At 48.4% G+C, this 24,143-nt stretch overlaps 5 protein-coding genes across 5 annotated transcripts; 3 read left to right on the plus strand and 2 right to left on the minus strand.

The window, feature by feature from the left end:
* Positions 1-6,818: 6,818 nt before the first annotated feature.
* Positions 6,819-7,649, plus strand: BJ212DRAFT_1260154 (ATP11 protein-domain-containing protein; the record flags this gene model as incomplete). The annotated part of the gene is made up of 2 exons (XM_041330093.1): positions 6,819-6,842; positions 6,900-7,649. Coding segments are annotated over 2 exons (774 nt in total), but the record flags the coding sequence as incomplete, so codon positions are not given.
* Positions 7,650-7,793: 144 nt separating this feature from the next.
* Positions 7,794-8,456, minus strand: BJ212DRAFT_1474936 (NAD(P)-binding protein; the record flags this gene model as incomplete). The annotated part of the gene is made up of 1 exon (XM_041339170.1): positions 7,794-8,456. One exon carries the CDS (start codon positions 8,454-8,456, stop codon positions 7,794-7,796), a length of 663 nt encoding a protein of 220 aa, XP_041198793.1.
* A 915-nt stretch (positions 8,457-9,371) lies between these two features.
* On the minus strand, positions 9,372-10,151 carry BJ212DRAFT_1294957 (lipoyltransferase; the record flags this gene model as incomplete). The annotated part of the gene is made up of 1 exon (XM_041332273.1): positions 9,372-10,151. One exon carries the CDS (start codon positions 10,149-10,151, stop codon positions 9,372-9,374), a length of 780 nt encoding a protein of 259 aa, XP_041198794.1.
* A 10,262-nt stretch (positions 10,152-20,413) lies between these two features.
* Positions 20,414-21,628, plus strand: BJ212DRAFT_1294958 (uncharacterized protein; the record flags this gene model as incomplete). Its single annotated transcript, XM_041332274.1, has 3 exons — positions 20,414-21,319; positions 21,367-21,531; positions 21,581-21,628. The coding sequence occupies 3 exons, from the start codon at positions 20,414-20,416 to the stop codon at positions 21,626-21,628; spliced, it is 1,119 nt and encodes a 372-aa protein (XP_041198795.1).
* A 524-nt stretch (positions 21,629-22,152) lies between these two features.
* Positions 22,153-24,068, plus strand: BJ212DRAFT_1452971 (HAD-like domain-containing protein). The gene is made up of 7 exons (XM_041338842.1): positions 22,153-22,598; positions 22,649-22,714; positions 22,776-22,892; positions 22,944-23,048; positions 23,097-23,198; positions 23,274-23,430; positions 23,487-24,068. The coding sequence occupies exons 1-7, from the start codon at positions 22,269-22,271 to the stop codon at positions 23,984-23,986; spliced, it is 1,377 nt and encodes a 458-aa protein (XP_041198796.1). The 5' UTR covers positions 22,153-22,268; the 3' UTR covers positions 23,987-24,068.
* The last annotated feature ends 75 nt before the right edge of the window (positions 24,069-24,143 follow it).

Raw genomic sequence — 24,143 nt, forward strand, 5'->3', positions numbered from 1 at the left:
CTTACTTGATATCCCTGCACGCTCAAAAAAATGAACTGGCTGTTATTGAGTAGGGTTGATATCTAGACTAGACGAGGTTAAAACTGCGGCGAATAAGAGGGAATAAGTGACCTGAAAATACTAATATGAGAGACAAGATTGGAATCGACCCCAAATTGACGCTTGCCTAAAGTTGCCTGACCGAGGTCCAGGTATATATCATTAGACAGTGGATCATTCAAGTGGCGGGTGACATCAAAGGTACATACTAATCTGATTCGACGGGTGCTTGTACTAGATATCAAAAAATAGTGCATGATGTCTTAGATCTGAAGAACAGCCCATATTTACTTTTCATGACAAAAGGTGTGAGCGGAAACTAAACTTGAGCATAAACGTGACTTTTTGATTATACTACGAATGTTAATTATATGCACAAGTACGACTAGTCAGCCTCCTCGGAATGTATCATTCTGGACACACGGTCTGTCTAATGTCCATCCAGGCCATGGAGATAGGCTGTTCCCCGCGCTTAGAATGGACATGCCGAGCTTGACTACGATCGATTGCAAAAGCCGCGCTCAGCCCGGGCCAATGTCGCGGAACTTGAACAAAATGCTGCCTCCTAGATCTTTGCGAGGCCCTTAGATCCGAACGAAGCATTCTAATGCGGAATCCCGTTCATTAACGTGGTGCCTGTCTAGACGTGGTATAAAAGAATGCTGTCAAATCCTTGCTACTCTAACAGTGCTAGTCAACATCCTCCGCTAAACACTTCAAACACTTCAAACACATTTGTGTTCTACACTTCTTCTGAAACATGCCTTTCTTGAAGAGACTATCCATAAGCAGCAAGGTACGTGGTTCAGAAATTCCCCGAAGTATGGCCACCAATGACATTCTGCCCATTTACCAGCTCTCTCGTCGCAGTAGCTCCCACAGTTCCAAGTCCACCCGTGACTCAATTCAGGGACATCCATCACCCATGGACATCACATACGCTCTCGTACGTTTTGTAGTCGCTCTTCACTTATCATTTTTGACGAGTGCATCAGGCGTTTTCTCCCTCTCCTTCACCGCCTTCCTACCCAACCTTTGAGGGGACCCCTGCTGTGGGCGGTTATGTGAGTTCTATATCTAGCTCCTTCGAGAAAGTAACTCATTTAATTTTGTCATTAGGCCGAAATGCTCGACGACGACAACATGTCATGGGGCACACGCGGGTCAGGGCGCCGACAAAGGTCTCTCTTTTAAGGGGACACGACATTTTGCATACTCAACCACATCTAATTTAACGGTATCTTATGTACACTAATGATGAGCGAATGATGTACGATCAAACACGCAGTGGAATACAATTTTTTTTGTTATTGGTACCACCTGCGGGTAGCTGATATGTGAAACTTCGCAGGGGTGAGAGATTCAGGTGCGGGGAATGACATAACTAGAGCGTCAAAAATAAGGTTAGTGGTGGGAGGGTACTTTTTCGAGCCTCGGAACGTTCATTTAAAATATTCCTGCATGCCTTGGATTTATTCATAATTTCCAACAGGCCTCGGCGCACGACAACTTTTCAATAGTGTTATTAACAGTTATTTTGAACAGGTGTTGAAAAATATCGACTTTCGACCTAACCCTATAGAGAATGGCGTTCCGTACGACAAGAACGGGGATAGCAGACATGCGCGTCTAAGGACAATCATGGGACACACTTACAAAGATTAGGCTAGTCGGATTACCGGTGTAATCCAGACTAGCCCAAAGAGAAAGAAGCTTGTGACCTGTTGGAGCAGTACTCCGCGGCTGTGTACCTGCGCATGCCGAGCGAAGCCCGAACTTAGACCCGTCGATGTGACTAATCTACAGTATGGCTGGATCCTGCCTTCGGGTCCCCTCGGACAGTTCAGCACACTGTAGCGGTTATTCAACATACCCTCTTGTCCACTGGTCTACGAAAACATGTCAGTAACTAGTAGGACACTCGCTGTGTTACAGGTCATGCTCAAAGTAGAGGACCCAAGTTCAAAGTGTTCAGTTCTGACAAAATCTCCCCAGGTCTAGAAATTGTGTTGATACCCAAACAATATCGGGTTCGTCTGCAATTTTTCCCAGATGATTTGAATGAGTGGGACTGTCTTTGTAAGAGTTTTACTCAATGAGAGTGAAAATTCGTCAGCGCACAAGGTACTCCAGAAATACGTACCACTTGGCGAGAATCCGAGTCCTCCAAAGCATATGGGGTTCTGCTTGGCATCTATATGGTATCCCAGAGATTATTATCAGTGTGGCTCGCGACTCGAGACATGTACACGAACTCGCATAACCGAGCATATGATGGAAACATATCAACTAGCAGACTCGCTGCATGCCACATATCCAGATTACCACGAGACACCGAGGAAGAATACGGCGATACGAGGCAGGACGCGGTGGGAAAAAAGCGGTAATAATACTGTAGCCTGAGACGGCGCAGTTGCATACTATACATGCACTCACCTATTATGGGCCACAGATGGATCCCGGCGTTCAGTTTTTCGATGGGATATAAGATGGCACCACTTTGAACCCTAGATGGTGCAGATCAAGACCCTCTTCACGAACTGAGTTGATAGTGTATGACACACTTGGACTCACACTCCACGCCAACCGGCATCGGCTCACGTTTAACATACGCATCTATTTGATTCATTGTCAAGTTTTCCCTCTACACCAACTGCCATGCAACGAAAATATGTGCGTAGTAGCCAGAGCTTGTCGATGGTGGGGTGGCGGCTAATAATCGACAGAATAACGATCCTCACGCCAGCCGTGGTGAACATGAAGTGAGAACGAAAAAGCCCCGCCTCTTCAAAAAAATCATACGAGCCTTCAAGTCATGTTTTGGATACGGCTTTGATAGTGCCGATGCTGTTTGTCCAAGCCATGTATACAGTTAGTGAGTTTACTGACATGGACCATGTTCACAGCCTTCCAGAAGAGACTACATCAGAAGTCAAGATGCTGCAACTGGATTTGAAGGCAAAGACATCTATGGTGTATGCTACATTTCATGATTGTTTGACTTACATTGACTAACTATCCATTAGGTCGAAGCAGAATATCTTGACGATGATGACATGGCTTGGGGAAGTACCAGCCGCAAAAAATCGCCTAAATGGCAAATGATGGGCTAGGCTAGGCAAATCTATGCAGATCCAATAGAAGGAAGGCAGTCATTCCTTTCATGATTACGCAGTAATTTGAGGTGGGGCCTGGCCTGCCTGGACATTTAACGGACATGAAAATTAGCATTAATGAATAGACTCATGACCACTATAGTTTAGTACCACTACGTTACCAATCATGGACGTGTGAACACAATGGCATCGAAGGAATATGTAGGAAGAACTCCACTGTAAACAAAAGCGTTGGTACCCGTATGTGGAAAGTTTGAGATAATTATGGGTGTTTGTTGGGTGTTGACGTTGATTGGGTAAGGGCCTGGACAGCTGCCGTTTGTTTCTCAGTTTGTTTCTCAGTTTGTTTCTGTATGTGGCGTGGCACTTGTGACATAACAGTGACCAACAGTGACCTTTGTGTGACGGTCTCAAATGCCCACTCATACCTCCCTTTACCGCTGCTATGGCAAAGAAAAAGACTACTGTACCTTCAGCAAACAATGCCGGGACTTTAGCAGTTGCTCGCTGGACTGTCGAAGAGACATCCCGCCTTCTCGAATACCTCATAGCTCACTGTGCTGAAGGTGGAGATGGGACAGGATTCAAACAGTCTACTTTTACTGGCGCATCAACTCATTTGCAGGAGCCGCCAGATGGTGTTTCGAAGGAAAACCATGTAGGGGGATCTGGCAGGGACTGGCAATCATGCAAGAACAAGTGGTTAAATGTACGTTCTCTGCTCATGCTAGATTATATTCTGATTGTAATTTGCACAGTGCAAAAAAAAATATGCTGCTATTATCGATATCAAATCTCAATCAGGCTTTTCATGGGATGATGAACTTGGTGCGAATATTGGTCCTGCTGATGCCGCTCGTTGGATGGCATTTGCAAAGGTGCGCTTCAGTTATGATATGAGAGGGGTACTGATATGATTATGAGTTTGCAGACACGTCCTGATACCAAACCATTTCACAACAAGGGCTGGGAACACTTCCACGAGATGGATGAACTCATGTGCACACAACGCCCTCGCGGTACCAACGCCTTCCATGCTGGACATGAGACGTTCGAGTCTGAACAAGCACCCCCTGACGATGACCAGGCCAACGGAAACAATACTCAACCTGTTGTGGAAGATGAGGTAGAGCGGTTAGTTGATGAGTATGTCAAGGACCAGGAGCAAGTAGCAGGAATGGTCAGTGACAAAGGGAAAACGGTTGCTGAGAGAGAGGTAGTGGCTGAGGACGACAACGAAGACGATATTATTCCTTGGGAGGTGACTCCTGTCAGAACCACGGTCAAGCGCAAGTTCATATCTACCCGGTCTTCAACACCCTCCCTCACTGCCTCTGGATCTGGTACTACAAGCTCTGGTCCACCATCAAAATGCCGTCAGTTTAGCGGATCAGCAGGGGCACTCTACGCAATCAATGACCAATTTTCAGCATTCAGCGACATCTTCCGAGCCTCGTCGCAATCACACACTTCAAGCCCATCTATTATACTGTCACCTCAGCGCAAACAGGTGGCCATGCGACACGCACAGGAGCTAGAAAAGCATCTTGACGATGATAGTATGGCAGCGCTCATTGAAGCATTTCAGATGGACGTCAGCGCTGCTGATGCATATATGGTCATGACAGATGACGGTCCAAGGAAGTCTTTTGTTGATAGAAAAATCAAACATATTAACCGGCAGGTTCTGTAGATTCAAATACTAGTATTGTAGGTCTCTATTCACGTATTCTGACGAGCGCAACAAATCCTATGGTAGTCCTCCCACATGGCGACCGCGATATGATCTCTGTCTTCAGTCGCCCGCTGCCTCTCTTCACGGTCAGCTGGTCCCTCTGCAAGGTCGCCTCTAGACTCGCCTGGATCGCAGTCAACAATGTCTTCATCGGCAAATTCTTCTATTTCTGTCGGATCATGAATGCGAATAAAATTATGGATCGCACATAGGGCTGGGGGGATGCGAGCTTGCATCGACATACTATACTCTGGTGGGTGTACCAGTATCATGAACCGCCTCTTGAGCACCCCGAATATTCTCTCAATAGCATTACGAGCTTGAGCATGCCGGAGATTATAAATTTCTTTTGACGTTTTTGGCCTGTCACAGCGTTGAGAAGACACTACAGTGAGTCGTATATCACTCACCGAACTGCAGCTCGCCCCCATTCAGCCAGATGGTACCAAACACCTCGGTACGGGACAAGGAGTGAGTCGCATATCCCAAACCCAGCATCTGCGAGATAATATCTCCCTTCTGGAATATATAGGTCTGTGAGCCGGGCATTATTGTAGAGTGTCGAGTCTGATGTTGATCCATCCCAACCACTGAGGACATACTGGAACTGGAGATCGAAGGAACAGCAAGCGAGACAATTTTGGCTGACACCACCTTTGCGGTTTCGTGATAGTTGCCGTTCTGCTGCAGATGGGCAGCATGCAATGTGGGTACCATCAATTGCCCCGAGTGCACCTGAAAAGTACAGGAAGAATTTAGAATTTTCCAATATTTCCTTTGGTATGGGTGCATTGTCGTGCAGAAGGGATACAAATTTGTTGTAGAATGGAGCCGAAGATATGGCAAGTAGGACTTTCTTGAAATATCTGATAAGGCCTGTGTGAGGCTACTGGTAGTACAAATATCTTTGCAAGGTGAACATACTTTTGTATTGTCGTGTGAGAGTGCTGGAAGCGTTCTGCAACATGACGGCTCGATAACCCAGTCACACAGGTGTAGAGAAATATAGCAATCTGTTCATCAAGTGAAATATACTTTGAATCACAAAGTCCACAAGCCCGAAGTTCCTGTACAAGTGCATGAAATACGACCTTTCTCATCCCAAGCTCATTTTTGATCCGGTTGGGATGTCCGTTGACAAGCTCTTGCACCCATGCATGCCCAGAGAGGATCGAGGTATGGTAAGGCTCTTTATTGAGAAATGGGGTCATGTAAACAATTATAGCACCTATTATGAGCTGGATAACCATTGCTGCTGCCATTCAGAGGACATAGAACCGGTGAATTTGCTCTCTTGCTGCCAGTGGAGGCGGCATTGAGTCCTTAGTATGTGTGACTAAACCCTATGTCACTGCTGTTTGTATATATTGTGGTAAATGAAACTAACTGAGAAACAAACTGAGAAACAAACGGCAGCTGTCCAGGCCCTTACAGTCCAATTACAGTACACCATGCCATGGCTCCAGACTTCTCCAGCCACCTTGCACCTTCGTGCCATTGTTTGTCGTCGATCAGCTGGCAGGTATCTTGCTGTGGCTAGATGGATTCACGCAGGACCGTCAACTCCTTACGAATCTAAATATGCAGAAAAGCTTCAACAAAAAGCACAAGAGTGAGATGTGTCCTCTTTGTGCCCAATTTCGTGACAATGTGCTGACAAGTGATCCGATCTTTCCTTCCTGTTCTGTCCCTTGGGTCTACCTGGACATGAATTTCTGACTCTGGGAATTTTACCATTGTTACCACTCGTTGGCATCACCAGGCAAGGATTGGAATTATCTGAACTGAGAACGCGAGCAAAAGAAGCAGCTCATCGTAAGGAGGTAGCTAATGTCAAGTCGGCACGACTGTCGCAGGCGGATCCGCAAAGGTTGGACAAGTCACCTTCAAAACCGCTTCGAGGCAAGGTATCAGCAACTTCCAGTACCCGCAAAGATAGCTCTCCAGTGAAAGTAAGTGTTACTTGCGTCATAATTTTCTGTGCGGGACTGATTTATCGCTACCTTCAGGCACTAGGATCGATCATAAATGTTCCAAAGCTGATGTCAACCCCTCATACCGCGGAGCAAATTTCGGCCTTGTGGACGACTTATCATGCCTCTCGCACAGGAGGCACGGGAAGGGGATTTATCTGTGCATCTGTACCGATCAAACTCTATGACAAAATGCTTACCATAGGAAAGCAATATCCTATGTTTGTCATGCCTGTCCCCCGGGAGGGCTCTTCAGCTGTATCATCTGAAGGTCGAGAAAGTGCGGCCGCCCATGAATTCTATTTTCTACAATGGGACTTTCACGCTCCCCCATTGCCTCCATCTGCCACTGGTCCCGACCCATTCTCTCGCGCCCCTCCTAGTAACGCGTCTGCCCTGCCCCAGACGGCGACGGTCTTGTTTACACCGCTCCAGGAGTACAAGCTTCGGCAGTCGTTCGCCACCCCATATCTCACTCTAACATTCTACCCCGACTTTGCCCAGACACACGGAATAGTGCTACTTCGCGGCGAGATCACACCCTCAGCAGCTACGGCGGCCGTTATTCCAGGCCAGGACACGTCAACCGTCCGTTTTCTGCTGAGTCAGATCGATGCTCAGCTGCTTGCAATGGGCGTGCAAAAGTTTTATTTGTGGGGTAATGAGGGTGCAGATAGTAGTCAGAATGGGGATCGGAACGCTGAAAAGCTACTCAGGCAGTTCCACGAACAGCCCGAGGAGTTCAATTGGGCCGATCTACTTGAACATGCCCGTCTTACCTCCTAGGAATGATCTTATCTTTGGTAACATTGTCGCGCAGAGATTCGGATCATCGAGGAGCGGTGTTATATCTGAGCAATGGATTTACAAATATTCACGATCATTGGGATAGTCCTACATTAGTCATGAAAAGATTGAAGATTCATAGGGTCAAGGCAATGTGATCAATGGTGCCTTCTTCACCCACTCGTTGTTCTCTAATTCTTGCACGACAAATAATGCGAACCCTGCTCTTGCTAACCATATCCCTGTTTTCCCGTCTCCCACATAACCTACAACAAATCTCTTGTCATCTGCCCCGCTTAGTATGGGTACACGGACAATCGTCCAAGCCAGGTCATTTCCTTGGGTCCGAATAGTTTCACCGATGGCTACAAAATCTTCGTATGACGTACGTGCCAGGGTGGCTACGCCATTGACTATGATGGACATCCGCAGACTGAATTTGTCGCTTGGATCTGTAATGCTTGGTGTCCCGAGGGCCAGTAACCGATGCACACGATGACCTCTCATAAGTTCAATGATCAGAGAGTATGCCCGCGCAAGAGGTGTGCCCTTCGGGTGCGTAGATCCAAGCGAGACCGATGGCCCCAGAGCAGAAAGCACGGCGTCAACGCTCATTATGGCGGATGAAAGCGCCTCTCTGTCATCGAGCTCTCCCTTGTGGACTGTGACGCGGGGATCATACTTGATTTCCTCAGGAAGTTTCTCTGGCGAGCGCGCGTATACAACTACAGTGTGCGATGCTGCGAGTGCTTCCTGGATAAGAAGCACACCTACAGCGCCTGTTGCTCCCAGAATTAAGACGTGCATGACAGTCTACTTCAATGATCTGATTTTGGGGTAAACTAAGCGCTCAAGCTACACAGGTTCTCCTATCAACCTACCGTTTGGCAGGAAGGTTCACTGTGGCGAGGATCGTTGTGAAAGTGGGCTGCAGATAAGAACGACTATCTTCGAGGGCTGCCGAAGAGAGACCACTGCGGAGTGGGCCAGAAGTAGTATCGCCACTGCAGCTCCACCTCGTCATCGACATCCATCTGCCTTCCTTTTCAAGACTAGTGATACTGAGGATGATCCGATGTGGATAAGTAGGGCCTGGGTCTCGCTGGATCTAATAGATGTACGAAACAAAGCCCATTGTAGCTCGATTCAGTTCTGAGTTTCAAGTTGAAACAAATTTGGTCATCAATGTTGGTAGTAAACCCATGTTGGATACATGAACTCGCAAATAAATATTCGACTTTTGTCTCAACAACGGCTCCTCGGCCTGCCAGTGCCAGTAAGGCCCCAGCTATTTGCTACTACTTAGATGCGCCTCATAATACCGTCTTGTAATTAACCGGTGCTCGCTGTGCGAGCACGGATGAGCTCCGAAGTCAACTCGCTCACCGTCAGCGAGTAAGCTTGAGGTTGTTAACAGTACAGTACTGCGAGGCTGGGACTCGAGATATGAGACCACGCTAGCCACACCAGGCACCCCCTCACAACTCAGTGCTGAGTTAATACTTACGCAAGCAGCTGGTATGCACAAATGCGCGCCACAAGTGCCAAGTATCCTGGCGCTTGCGAAGTTGTAGCCTTCAATACTCACAATATGCTTTCAGCTGGTATGCTGCTTAGCAGTATACGCGGACGTTATCACGCACCTGTAGATATCATAGTGCATGGTGAATGGAAACGATCAACAGAGCTCCTGGTCGTCTGCAATGAACATTGCCGCTTCTATTAGTTCGGGGAAGGTGCCTTCAACCATTCCCCAGCGACTAGTGCATCTTCCTCTAGTGCAAGAATAGCCTCTCCAAGCTCACCAGCGTTCTGGGGGTATAATTTCACCATATCTCTCCCGTATAAGGTACCAAACGCATCAATGATACCTGGCACAACATCCTCCACCCGCACATTCTTTCCTTTCGCTTCCGTTATGCACCCAGCCTTGACGTCAACTAACCCACACGCCACAACTTGTCCAAACCACTCCAAAGGCTCCTTGGTGACGTTCAATGCGAATCCGTGCGTCGTGAGTCGATGGCGTACTTGGACGCCGATACTTGCTATCTTTGTTACAGGGTCCAAAAATACACCAGTGTGGTCCGAGGGTACATGAGTAATCCCGTGCGTACGCAGCAAGTAAGTTTGGATCATCTTTTGCATTATGCAAATGTAATCACGGATGCCGATCGGCGGAGATGTGCGAGCGAGGTCTAGAAGTGGGTAGCCGACGAGCTGGCCGGGTCCATGATATGTTAATTGTCCACCACGCGCTGCTACGGCAAATTCTGCGCCAATCGATGTCAGACGTGCACGTTCTGCGTGCAGTTCTTGTTCTGTTTGCCGGCGTCCAGATGTGTACACTGGGCGGTGCTCGAGTAGAAGCAGAATGTCATGATGAGATGATGAACGACGAGCAGCAAGCTGAAGCTGATGTATCTTTTCTTGGAGCAGGAGAGTTCGTGAATATGGCAGCGGTGTGCAGAAGTAGTGGTACAAGACGGGTGGTAAGGGCATCGAATAGAGCCTGAGTCAACTTCTATCAGTAAGTATTAGGGAGTAATGCGTTGTCAACACACACGTGACAGAACAAAACACAGGTATATACTCAAGCCGAAGTCTTAGGGCCTGGACAGCTGCCGTTTGTTTCTCAGTTTGTTTCTCAGTTAGTTTCATTTACCACAATATATACAAACAGCAGTGACATAGGGTTTAGTCACACATACTAAGGACTCAATGCCGCCTCCACTGGCAGCAAGAGAGCAAATTCACCGGTTCTATGTCCTCTGAATGGCAGCAGCAATGGTTATCCAGCTCATAATAGGTGCTATAATTGTTTACATGACCCCATTTCTCAATAAAGAGCCTTACCATACCTCGATCCTCTCTGGGCATGCATGGGTGCAAGAGCTTGTCAACGGACATCCCAACCGGATCAAAAATGAGCTTGGGATGAGAAAGGTCGTATTTCATGCACTTGTACAGGAACTTCGGGCTTGTGGACTTTGTGATTCAAAGTATATTTCACTTGATGAACAGATTGCTATATTTCTCTACACCTGTGTGACTGGGTTATCGAGCCGTCATGTTGCAGAACGCTTCCAGCACTCTCACACGACAATACAAAAGTATGTTCACCTTGCAAAGATATTTGTACTACCAGTAGCCTCACACAGGCCTTATCAGATATTTCAAGAAAGTCCTACTTGCCATATCTTCGGCTCCATTCTACAACAAATTTGTATCCCTTCTGCACGACAATGCACCCATACCAAAGGAAATATTGGAAAATTCTAAATTCTTCCTGTACTTTTCAGGTGCACTCGGGGCAATTGATGGTACCCACATTGCATGCTGCCCATCTGCAGCAGAACGGCAACTATCACGAAACCGCAAAGGTGGTGTCAGCCAAAATTGTCTCGCTTGCTGTTCCTTCGATCTCCAGTTCCAGTATGTCCTCAGTGGTTGGGATGGATCAACATCAGACTCGACACTCTACAATAATGCCCGGCTCACAGACCTATATATTCCAGAAGGGAGATATTATCTCGCAGATGCTGGGTTTGGGATATGCGACTCACTCCTTGTCCCGTACCGAGGTGTTTGGTACCATCTGGCTGAATGGGGGCGAGCTGCAGTTCGGTGAGTGATATACGACTCACTGTAGTGTCTTCTCAACGCTGTGACAGGCCAAAAACGTCAAAAGAAATTTATAATCTCCGGCATGCTCAAGCTCGTAATGCTATTGAGAGAATATTCGGGGTGCTCAAGAGGCGGTTCATGATACTGGTACACCCACCAGAGTATAGTATGTCGATGCAAGCTCGCATCCCCCCAGCCCTATGTGCGATCCATAATTTTATTCGCATTCATGATCCGACAGAAATAGAAGAATTTGCCGATGAAGACATTGTTGACTGCGATCCAGGCGAGTCTAGAGGCGACCTTGCAGAGGGACCAGCTGACCGTGAAGAGAGGCAGCGGGCGACTGAAGACAGAGATCATATCGCGGTCGCCATGTGGGAGGACTACCATAGGATTTGTTGCGCTCGTCAGAATACGTGAATAGAGACCTACAATACTAGTATTTGAATCTACAGAACCTGCCGGTTAATATGTTTGATTTTTCTATCAACAAAAGACTTCCTTGGACCGTCATCTGTCATGACCATATATGCATCAGCAGCGCTGACGTCCATCTGAAATGCTTCAATGAGCGCTGCCATACTGTTACGGTAACAGTTGCCCCTATATCATTTTCTTACTCTTCCTTGTATTACGTCATGACCGCACGACATCGTGCCATCACTAGACCCGTCTTGTCACATGTATTACAGCGCGACCGCTCCACGCCATCGTTAGCTGACCAATTCTCTTATCTCTGACTCGTCTTGATGACGTCATTTCTCTTATCTCTGACTCGTCTTGATGACGTCTACGAACCTACCCTAAAGTAGGCCCTACCTATATAAGCAGGTCTTGTACTTAGATAGTCCTCACTTTAATCTACTAGGTTTTACCCAGAACATCCCTCGCTTAAAGACCCCCAATCTTTAAGCGTCTGATATCGATATTCGAGTCGGAGACACTCTCTCCAACTTGTCTTAGAAAGACCCTTACATTTGTGAGGTTAACGACCCGGCTTTAGACGTCACTCTTATCGAGTGTCTATCGTCGAGCCCATCCTAGTCGACCTACGGTTCGCCGTAACAAAAGATTAAAGTCTCCATTCGACCCTCTCATCAAAGAGGTTATAACGAAACAAGAAAGGACTCAGCGAGAGAACGAGAACGTTCCCCTGACCAGAAACATTCCTTGACCAGAAACGCTCAGGATGTCTACCACCATCCCAGAATTGAAAGCCGGAGCCCCGTCCACCTACGACGGGAGCCCTCAACAGGCACTACGTTGGTTGTATGCGTTGAAGGCGTACTTTGCGCTCAACGCTACAATTTACAACACCGATGACAAGAAGGTTATTACCGCCCTTGCATATATGACAGAAGACAGTGCTATGGGCTGGGCACTCACCTTCTACACCGAAGTCGACAACACCACTGCCAAGACCTACGGGACCTTTGCGAACTTTGAGACAAAGTTCAAAGAAGCATTCGTACCTGCCGACGCCGTCGGTACCGCCATGAACAAACTTAGAACGCTGAAACAGACGGGTGACATTACATCCTACATCGCCAGCTTCAAGACTCTTGCTGCTCAAGCAGAAGTCAAGCAGGACGCCGTCCTTATCACGTTCCTCAATGACGGATTGAAAAAAGGGATCGTTAACTCCGTCTACCAGATGGAAACCATCCCAACTGACTTCGACAAATATGTCGCCGCAGTCGTCAGACTCGACAGTAACTACCAGAGGGGTGTCGCATTTAGATCCAACCATCGAATGACCACCAAACCCTCTGGGCAACGTTATGTGCCTAGACCCTCCGTTGACCGACATGATCCAAACGCTATGGAGGTAGACCGGCTCACTGAAGCCGAGAGAACCGACCATATGAAGAAGGGGCTTTGCTTCACGTGCCACCAGAAGGGGCACATGACTAAGGCTTGCCCAAAAAAGAAGAAGATTCCTATCCGGAGAAAAGAAATCAGTGATAGCGAAGAAGAAGAAGATACGACGATCCGCCGTCTTGAAGAGGATTTTTGATATGGAAGGCGGGATCGACGTCCGTATCTTCCAATGTACCCATAAGACTTGTACAGAGCACAGGAATCAGAAAGGAACTTCGCGTCCCCATTTCCCTCATCTCCAAAACACGTCTGAAAACCGTCGAAACAACAGCAGTTGTTGACTCCGGCGCCGCCGGAACCTTTATCTCAGAAGAGTTCGTAAAAACTCACAACATCCGAACACACAGGTTATCAAAACCGTTTCGGGTCACGACCGCAGATGGAAGTTATGCGAAAGGGGGCGCTATCACTCGATATTGCGTCCTCATTGTCAAGATAGACAACCGATCGATGATCGGAAAGTTTAACATCACGCGTTTAGGACGACGTGATCAGATTTTACTTGGGATCCCTTGGTTACGCGCCATGGATCCAATAATCCGATGGAAAGCGGAAACGCTAGAACTCTCTCAGACGGAGAAGAGTGATCAGATCGAAGAAGAAGTTGATCAAGAGCGAAAGAAAAACGGACTGCCTTCCCTCTTTCATAAAAGGAACGAGACGAAAGAAGAACCCATCCCGAACGTGGTGCTGCCGAAAAGAAAACCTCTTAAGGAAACGGTCGAACAACAGCCGCTACACGCCACGATAGAAGAAGTCATCGACGAAGAAGCAATCCCGTCAGTATTGCCTAGTTTAGATCCCATACCAGACGACGACGACGACTCTTTCGATACAAAGGAGGACGTATGGACAGCAGACTACGCGCCACCCATGCGAGAGGTCTCCACCTACCATCTAGAAGATGATGAATTCCTAGTCGAATACCCTGTCGACGCTTCAGAACTCCGGGTAATCACCAATGTTTCGCTTGACACTCCTTTAACGAAAGACGGCACTAGCATCGCTGAACAACGACCCAGTATCACCCTTTGACGCCGCCTAATGAATACGCGAAGACGAGTAACAAAGCCCAGCAGTTTGCATTAGCTGCCGGGCTTGAGCAGAAGAAGAAATCATTCGAGGAACTTGTCCCCTCTTATCTTCATGACTTTGCCGACATCTTCGCGAAAGATGGCCTGAACCAATTGCCGCCAGAACGACCTGGTATAGATCATCGGATAGAAACCAAACCAGGTTTCATTCCCAAAACGTCTAAAGTGTACCCATTATCCGAAAAGGAGAGAACGGCGGTTAAAGCATTCATCGATGAGAACGTTCAGAAAGGGTTTATTTCCGAATCGAAATCGCCGCAAGCTAGCGGTTTCTTTTTCGTAGGAAAGAAGAGCGGAGACCTCCGTCCCTGTCAGGACTATCGGTATATCAACGAATGGACCGTCAAGAACGCCTATCCACTCCCACTCCCACTCTCCCTGGTCGCTCGGTTACATGGTGCCAAGTACTTTACGAAGATGGACGTCCGGTCCGGATATAATAATATCCGCATTCATCCAGAAGACCGATGGAAAGCTGCCTTTACTACGGAATACGGGCTTTTTGAGCCTAACGTCATGTTCTTCGGTCTCTGTAATTCCCCGGCCACCTTCCAAGCATATATGAATAGGACGTTTCAGCAGGAGATCAACGAAGGATGGCTTGTTATATATATGGACGACATCCTCATATTCTCTAACGACCTCGCCTCCCATCATGAACGTACTCGGCATATCCTTGAACGAATTCGACAAGAGAAACTTTTCCTTAAACCGGAAAAATGTACGTTCGACGCGGAAGAAGTGGAGTACCTCGGGATGATCATCCGCCCTGGATGTGTCGCAATGGACAGTGCTAAGACAAACGGTATTCGGGATTGGCCTGCCCCTACCTCGGTCAAAGAAGTTCGGTCTTTCTTGGGTTTTTGTAATTTCTACCGAAACTTCATTTCCCACTACTCCGACATCGCCAGACCGCTGATTGACCTTACCAAGAAGGACGTTAAATTCTTATGGACCGTTCAATGCGGATCCGCGTTCTCTAAACTGAAAGAATGTTTTCTGAAGCAACCAGTGCTTCGCAATCCCGATCCCGTCAAGCAGTTCGCAGTTGCCACTGATGCGTCCTTAGTCGCCACCGGAGCAGTACTACTCCAGACCGATGATAATGGTGTCTACCATCCATGCGGATACTTATCACAAACCTTGAACCCCGCAGAACGGAACTACCAGATCTTTGATCGAGAACTCCTCGCAGTTATTCGTGCACTAACCGAATGGCGTCACTACTTGGAAGGACACCCTCACCCCATCATCGTATTCACCGATCATAAGAACCTCCTCTACTTTAGAACAGCACAGAAGTTAACCCGCCGCCAGGCACGATGGCAGTTGATCCTGTCTTGTTATGACATTGAGCTGCACCACGTAGCAGGAACTAAATTGGTCGCCCCTGATGCCCTATCTCGCCGTCCTGACCATGGCTCAGATTCCGCTAATGATAACACCGATGAAACCCTCCTCCCCGATTCTATGTTTGTTCGACTTCTTGACGTCGAACTCATGACCACCCTCGTAAATCCTGATCCCTCCGATCCCGACCCCATCTTTACCGCCGCATCCGATGCACTCGACGGCTTGTCCCTTCCTCCTATGAAATCTGCCCTCGCTGATTGGAAAATCACCGATGATATCCTCTATTATAAAGATCGCGCCTACGTCCGGCCTGCTGGTCGACATCATATCTTAGAACGATGTCATGATCACCCCTCCGCCGGCCATCCTGGCCGTTTCAAGACTGAAGAATTAGTTAAACGCGATTTTTGGTGGCCCGCTATGGGCACCTATATTCGCAAATACGTCGAAGGTTGCGCCCTCTGTCAACAGATGAAAGCCGATACCCATCCAACGAACCCTCCCCTTGTTCCTATCCCTTCCGTTGCCGTCGCACCTTTCACCCAGGTCTCTGTTGACCTGATCACCGACCTCCCTCCCTGTTCTGGTTTTGATTCGGTCATGGTCGTGGTCGACCATGGGCTTACGAAGGGGGTAATTCTCATCCCATGTACTAAAACCATCACTTCCGAAGGGGTCGCCAGCAAATTTTTCAAATACGTCTACCGCCGATTCGGCCTACACGAGAAAGTCATTTCTGATCGCGGCCCACAATTCATATCCAAATTCTCCAAGGCTCTCGCCAAACTGCTGAAATACGATATAGCGGCGTCAACCGCTTACCACCCTCAGACCGACGGACAAACGGAACGGCTCAATCAGGAGCTAGAAACTTATCTTAGGATCTATTGTCGAAATAACCCGGAAAACTGGGTGGAGCAGCTTCCTATGGCGGAATTCGTCCATAATCATCGCAAACATGACTCTCGCAACGCATCGCCATTCTTCCTAATGATGGGATACGAACCACGAGCCCTTCCGCATGTCCTCCCCAGCTCCACGGTCCCAGCCGCAGAAGATAGACTCCGCACGCTCCAAAAGTCAAGAGAAGAAGCACTCTCTTGCCACAACCTTGCAATGCAACGTATGGCAGAAAGAACTCACGGACAAAAATACCATCCATGGAAAGTTGGAGATAAGGTTTGGTTATCCGGGAAGAACCTAATCACACAGTTACCATCGCGAAAACTCGCCCCAAAACGATACGGTCCATTCCCAATCACCGCCGTCCTATCCCCCATCACATTCACACTCCAGCTACCACTCCAGTGGAAGGTTCACCCCACGTTCCATGCTTCTGAACTATCGTCCTATCATGAGACAGAGATTCACGGACCGAATTTTCCTGATCCACCCCCTGATGTCATTGATAACGAAGAAGAGTACGAGGTTGATGCGATCCTATCGCACAAAGGGACGGGTAAACGAAGACGCTATCTCTTATCGTGGAAAGGATACTCATCAGCCAGTAACGAGTGGGTTCCAGAAGGAAACCTCGATAATGCCTCTGAAGTCCTCAACGCCTATAAAAAGGCCCATGGATTATAGATTTCCCTCAGAATGTCCTCCATTGAACGACTCCGCCTCTGTATCCTCCGCATCCAGGAAATCACTGCTGCTATGAACCTCGCCGCCGAAAGAGAAGCACACCCCGTAACACTCCAAGAATATCAAAACGCCACCGCCGCCGACTTCGCACGACACGCATACTCCCCCGTACCCTCACCAGTTTCTGATACCCTACCCGACCCTTACCGATTATTTTTCGGTCATCGACCAAGTCGAAACTAGCGCTCTATTTGAGTCAGCTATCACTTCCCAGCAGTACGCTATCGAGATTGACCGCCTCCTCGGGGAAAGAGGAGCAATCTCTAGCGGCCTTATAATCAGAATCATCAGAGACGCCAGCCTCATTGAACGCACCGCCGCCCTCCTCGATGATGAACGTCATCAAACTATTTTTCGTCATCTTCATATACGTATTCGCAACACCGCCATCCGTCTTCTCCCAGAAGAGACCAGAGACGCTATCAGAGAAGCCATCCACATCGTCACCGAGCGAATCGCTCTTAACCCCATCGCGAGACCACCATCACCCCACATTGCTATCCCTGTACCACAACCAATCCCCGCCGAAGTCACGGCTCCCGCTGCCACTACCATGGACAGCCCGGATGATAATATCCCTCCTATTGCCGTACTTGACGTACCAACTTCTCCTTCTCCTGACCCAGTCGCACGCACCAAACGACGATTCCCGTTAAAACGGAGATCCTCTCGTCTCGCCGCCAAGCGCGCCGCCTCCGTCTCCCCTATTAAACCACCGATCAAAAGATCACGGTCACCGTCCCCCCCAGAGCAATCCTCGTCCGTCACCATTGTAAAAACGTCACCGGTCGACAATGTCATATGTCGTAACTGCCACATCGCTGGCCACCGTCACAAGAACTGCCCCGCATACTATTGCAGGGTTTGCCGAGAATACGCGCCCGGCCACCTGTCGGTCTTTTGCAAAGACCTGAAAGGAGAAGCGGTTATTCCATTAGTATGGACTGACGTCGGTTTCTACGATGCGCTCGCTCGTTGGGAGATCGAGCAAGACGGTATCGCTCACGCCGAAGAGATGGCGCAATCCCTCTCCATCACGGAGGAGCAAGACGACCTCCTCCACTCCAACTACGACGCCGACCCTATTTACTGGGCCAACCAAGATATGTGAAGTCGGTGACTTCATCGCTAAACAAGGGGTAATGTTACGGTAACAGTTGCCCCTATATCATTTTCTTACTCTTCCTTGTATTACGTCATGACCGCACGACATCGTGCCATCACTAGACCCGTCTTGTCACATGTATTACAGCGCGACCGCTCCACGCCATCGTTAGCTGACCAATTCTCTTATCTCTGACTCGTCTTGATGACGTCATTTCTCTTATCTCTGACTCGTCTTGATGACGTCTACGAACCTACCCTAAAGTAGGCCCTACCTATATAAGCAGGTCTTGTACTTAGATAGTCCTCACTTTAATCTACTAGGTTTTACCCAGAACATCCCTCGCTTAAAGACCCCCAATCTTTAAGCGTCTGATATCGATATTCGAGTCGGAGACACTCTCTCCAACTTGTCTTAGAAAGACCCTTACATTTGTGAGGTTAACGACCCGGCTTTAGACGTCACTCTTATCGAGTGTCTATCGTCGAGCCCATCCTAGTCGACCTACGGTTCGCCGTAACACATACTATCATCGTCAAGATGCTTTTCTAGCTCCTGTGCGTGTCGCATGGCCACCTGTTTGCGCTGAGGTGACAGTATAATAGATGGGCTTGAAGTGTGTGATTGCGACGAGGCTCGGAAGATGTCGCTGAATGCTGAAAATTGGTCATTGATTGCGTAGAGTGCCCCTGCTGATCCGCTAAACTGACGGCATTTTGATGGTGGACCAGAGCTTGTAGTACCAGATCCAGAGGCAGTGAGGGAGGGTGTTGAAGACCGGGTAGATATGAACTTGCGCTTGACCGTGGTTCTGACAGGAGTCACCTCCCAAGGAATAATATCGTCTTCGTTGTCGTCCTCAGCCACTACCTCTCTCTCAGCAACCGTTTTCCCTTTGTCACTGACCATTCCTGCTACTTGCTCCTGGTCCTTGACATACTCATCAACTAACCGCTCTACCTCATCTTCCACAACAGGTTGAGTATTGTTTCCGTTGGCCTGGTCATCGTCAGGGGGTGCTTGTTCAGACTCGAACGTCTCATGTCCAGCATGGAAGGCGTTGGTACCGCGAGGGCGTTGTGTGCACATGAGTTCATCCATCTCGTGGAAGTGTTCCCAGCCCTTGTTGTGAAATGGTTTGGTATCAGGACGTGTCTGCAAACTCATAATCATATCAGTACCCCTCTCATATCATAACTGAAGCGCACCTTTGCAAATGCCATCCAACGAGCGGCATCAGCAGGACCAATATTCGCACCAAGTTCATCATCCCATGAAAAGCCTGATTGAGATTTGATATCGATAATAGCAGCATATTTTTTTTTGCACTGTGCAAATTACAATCAGAATATAATCTAGCATGAGCAGAGAACGTACATTTAACCACTTGTTCTTGCATGATTGCCAGTCCCTGCCAGATCCCCCTACATGGTTTTCCTTCGAAACACCATCTGGCGGCTCCTGCAAATGAGTTGATGCGCCAGTAAAAGTAGACTGTTTGAATCCTGTCCCATCTCCACCTTCAGCACAGTGAGCTATGAGGTATTCGAGAAGGCGGGATGTCTCTTCGACAGTCCAGCGAGCAACTGCTAAAGTCCCGGCATTGTTTGCTGAAGGTACAGTAGTCTTTTTCTTTGCCATAGCAGCGGTAAAGGGAGGTATGAGTGGGCATTTGAGACCGTCACACAAAGGTCACTGTTGGTCACTGTTATGTCACAAGTGCCACGCCACATACAGAAACAAACTGAGAAACAAACTGAGAAACAAACGGCAGCTGTCCAGGCCCTAAAGTTTTACAGTGAGAAGACGCCCACTACCGCGTAATTGCCAGATGGGGATCAGGCCTGGGCACAATAGGAAAGAATAGCTATTAGCAACCACCTGCAACCACATATGGGACAAATAATTGCGATAGCCTATAGGCGTGCGCATTGTCTGGCAACTGGGCGTACAACCGTCTCCACATCTCTTGTTTTCTTACTATCATCATCTAACGATACCATCTCATCTGCAAGATACCCCACTCATTCAATCTACACTAACAGACCAGCACCATGAACACCTCTCCCGTACACAACCGCAAGGGCAGCTTCCTCACTCAGCTCTTTGCACTACGTCGCAAGAATCAAAATACGCATGTCGAGCCCTACATTCATGATCCTGTTGTTGATGCACCACCGCCACCTCCTCCCAAAGATCACAAGCGGGCATCGACGTCTACGCAGCGACCTTTCCTAGGAGAAGAATACATTAACGAGAAACCCCTTCTGTTCGATGTCGATCTTAACGTCCTAGCGCGGCCACCGCAGCCTGCCTCGCAGCCAATCCCCGTCATCCAGAAAATACCCCCACGGATCCCTGCCAAGGCGTATTCACCTCCTATCATACCGTTGACGCCCGAAGAGAAAGCGCGCCGTAGATTAGCTGCGCAGCACCAATCCGAGCTGGAAAAAGAAGCTATGTTGAGGGAAGAACACGAACGCCAAGAGACGAAACGACGTGAGAAACTGGAGCAAGAACGCCTAGAGCGTGAGGAAGAAGAGGAAAGGAAGGCAGTGTTGCAAGAGGAGCTGCGGGCTGCGGCGCTAAGAAAAGCGAGACTGGAGAGAGAGGAAAGAGAAATAGAAGAACAGCGATTGCAAGAGCTACGAGAGAGAAAACAGCTAGAGAAAGAGCGGAGGCTACAATACACGAAGGAAATGGAGCGGTGGCGAGCAGAGCAGATGCAGCGCGCCGAATCCCAATGCAGTGAGAAGGAGGAAGAGCGTAGAAGGTCGGTGGAAGGGAGACGCATGAGAGTTGCTCGCATGAACGAAGAAGTATTCTCCGCCAGCACGGCAGATAGGATGGTAGGTTGGGTCACGGTACAACCACCCAACATGCTTGCGTGGAAGAGGCGATATTACAAATTTGAACTGGGCCATGCAGAATCCAAGATGCTGCTATACGGAAATCCAAGGGTGAGCTTAATTCATTCCCATCTCGTTCGAGTTTCATGAATGTCCAGGAGGTTGTTAAACCCCTCGACGTCCTCCCTCTGGACGGACAGATCGATTCGCTTGCGGAATGGTACGAGGGCTTCGAGGAACTAGAAGCAATCCCCTACTCGTTTGCTCTGCGCTTTGTCGATGGCGTCGAATGGCGGATGTTTGCAGATTCAGCAGAAGAGAAGGTACTAATCCATACTATTTGGGCTCGATTCTGGCTTACATGATGGTTAGGACCGACTGCTGGTGCTACTGAGCGAAGCGGCGGGCATAATCTTGTGAATGATCTGTGAAATTTTTATTTGTTAACTTACAAGAGACGTAAACGGCGAGGGATGATATAAATGTGTATTCCTAGTAGCAGAGCCCATATGTAGTTTTTTTCTAGTCCTTCAGCTGGATATGAAGGTCAAATGACACATTCAATAGGTGAATACCGTATGACATACCAGTTGCCGCTGCTACTTACGGCGAGCTTGCAAATGGTGTGGGGATTAACACCTAAGTGTCGTACCTTCTAGTCTCAACTTGCGCGCAGAGCCTCGTCTATGATATAGCGCCTCCGATATCAGTGTTCTTCATTAATGCCCCAAAAATGAAAATTCGGCGCTTGCTCGAGGCATTCCAGCCTCAGGGCCAGCGACAGACACAAGAGCTCTGGCGTTTAATAATTAAAGAGAAATACATGCTGGAATAAACTTTCCTCAAAGTGACGTTTCGCAGTCAAAGCAAAGCTTCCAACAACGTGCAAGGAAATCGCCTAGTCAATCGCTTTCATGCTCGTGATGCTGGACAAGATTTAAAACGAGGCGTTCAAAGTGATTGAATTCCCGCGGGCGTCTACCAAACCTAACCAAACAGTGACATTCATTCGCTTCTGCAAAGTGCCAGCTAAAAAGCACTTCACGTCCTTGCTAGTGGAATGTTTTCAGTGATCGTGCGCGGCGCAGCTCAACGACGCGCTCTCCCAGCACTCCGTCACTTTTCAACGCCACCTCCATCACCTCCTCAAAATCCCCTTCCTCCGCCTCCGACGTCACTCCCAAGCCTTGACTTCCAACCTGCGGAACCAGAACCAGAAAAGACTCAGCGCACCGGTGCAAAATCATCCAAGGACTCGCTTTCGAGTATAGAGCGAAAGAGACGGTTTTTAGGACGTCTATCTCTTGGTGTGCTCGCAGTTGCTCTCGGTGTGCAAGTCGTGTATCTCGGTAGAGATTGGGAAACGGATGAGTTAAAAGAACGAAAGCAGGTGCGTCTATAGTTGGAATCCTCGTTCAGCGCTTATTAATTTCCAAAAAGACGGTGGAGGAGGCTCCGTCAGGAAGGTGGGATCGAACGAAGTCGAGGTTTTGGGAGCTGTTCGATGTACGTGACACAGCTAATCCCATAGCACACTAGCTCATAAATTTATTGATCACGTCAACAGTACTTCAACAAACCCCAATGGCCAGAACTACTCCCACCACCTCTTCCAGCTCCTCATCAAAAACCGTACACCCTCCTGCTGTCCATGGATGATCTCATTATCACGTCAACTTGGGATGTAGGTCGGCTCGTTCAAGTTATGGGCATCGCTGATGATATCTCTCTTCAGCGACAGCAAGGATGGCGGACAGCCAAACGCCCTGGCGTTGATTATTTCCTTGCCTACCTGTCCCAGTTCTACGAAATTGTGATATTTACAACCCAGCACCATTATGTACGTATTATCCCCATTACGACAAGAGTCGACGCTCAAAACCAACAGACCGCCATGCCCATAATTGAGAAACTTGACCCATATAATTTCTTCATCACTTATAAACTGTTCCGCGAAGCTACACGATCAGTGGACGGTAAAATCGTCAAGGTAACTCTCATCATCTGTTAAACTTCTACTTTATCTCTATCGTCGACTATTCATTAAAACCTTGTCTTCTCCCAGGACCTTTCTTATCTCAATCGTGACCTCTCGAAAGTCATTCTCCTTGATACGCATCCGGAACATGTAAGCTCACATCCCGAAAACGCCATCATCATCCCAAAATGGACTGGTGCACCCGGAGACAAGGGCTTGATTGCCATGATCCCTTTCTTGGAGTGTATGTTCACACTTTTGACTCTTTTCAGTAAACCTTGATCGAATTTTCCCGTATAGCCATTGCAATTTACAAATCTCCTGACGTGCGACCCATCCTCGAAGCGTATACTGGAAAAGATATTCCTATCGAATACGCGGAGAAGGAGGCAGAAGCAAAGCGAAAGCATATCGAGGAGTGGAAGAGCAAGGCGCGTGGATTATCCAAAGGCGGGTTTACGCTGAGTGGCATGTTCGGTGGCCCCAGTGAAGTCAATTTGTTCTCGCCCTCTTTACGTGCCACGACTGACTCTACTACTCTGCAGTCCTCGCGCGCGTCTGTCCCTTTGACATACCTCGAGCAGAAACGCCTTGAGGCCCAGCGGCAGTATAAAGAGGAGCAGTTGTACATTGCGACGCACAAGGACGAGTTTGAACGGCTGTTGGAGGAGGATAGGCAGGCAATGGCGCGGGAGATGAGCGGGAGTCTGTGGGGCGCGTTGGATGCGATGGCAGGGAAGAAGGCAGATGCTGCGAAGGCGGACGCGGATGCGAAGGGAACGAAGGTGCAGGTGCAATAGATGGATTGTGATGCACACAACTAGACTGGAGTTATTTACATCTAGGCACACGTATTTGTTATTGTCATTATTGCTCTCCACTCTTGCACTGCAACGGTCACCCTTATAAGTAAGTATTCGCCAGAATCACTGGTCTCCAGCGTGTGCCAGTCTTGAA

Source organism: Suillus subaureus (genome assembly GCF_016647635.1).
Source record: "Suillus subaureus strain MN1 chromosome Unknown BJ212scaffold_2, whole genome shotgun sequence".
NCBI classification, from domain to species: Eukaryota; Fungi; Basidiomycota; class Agaricomycetes; order Boletales; family Suillaceae; genus Suillus; species Suillus subaureus.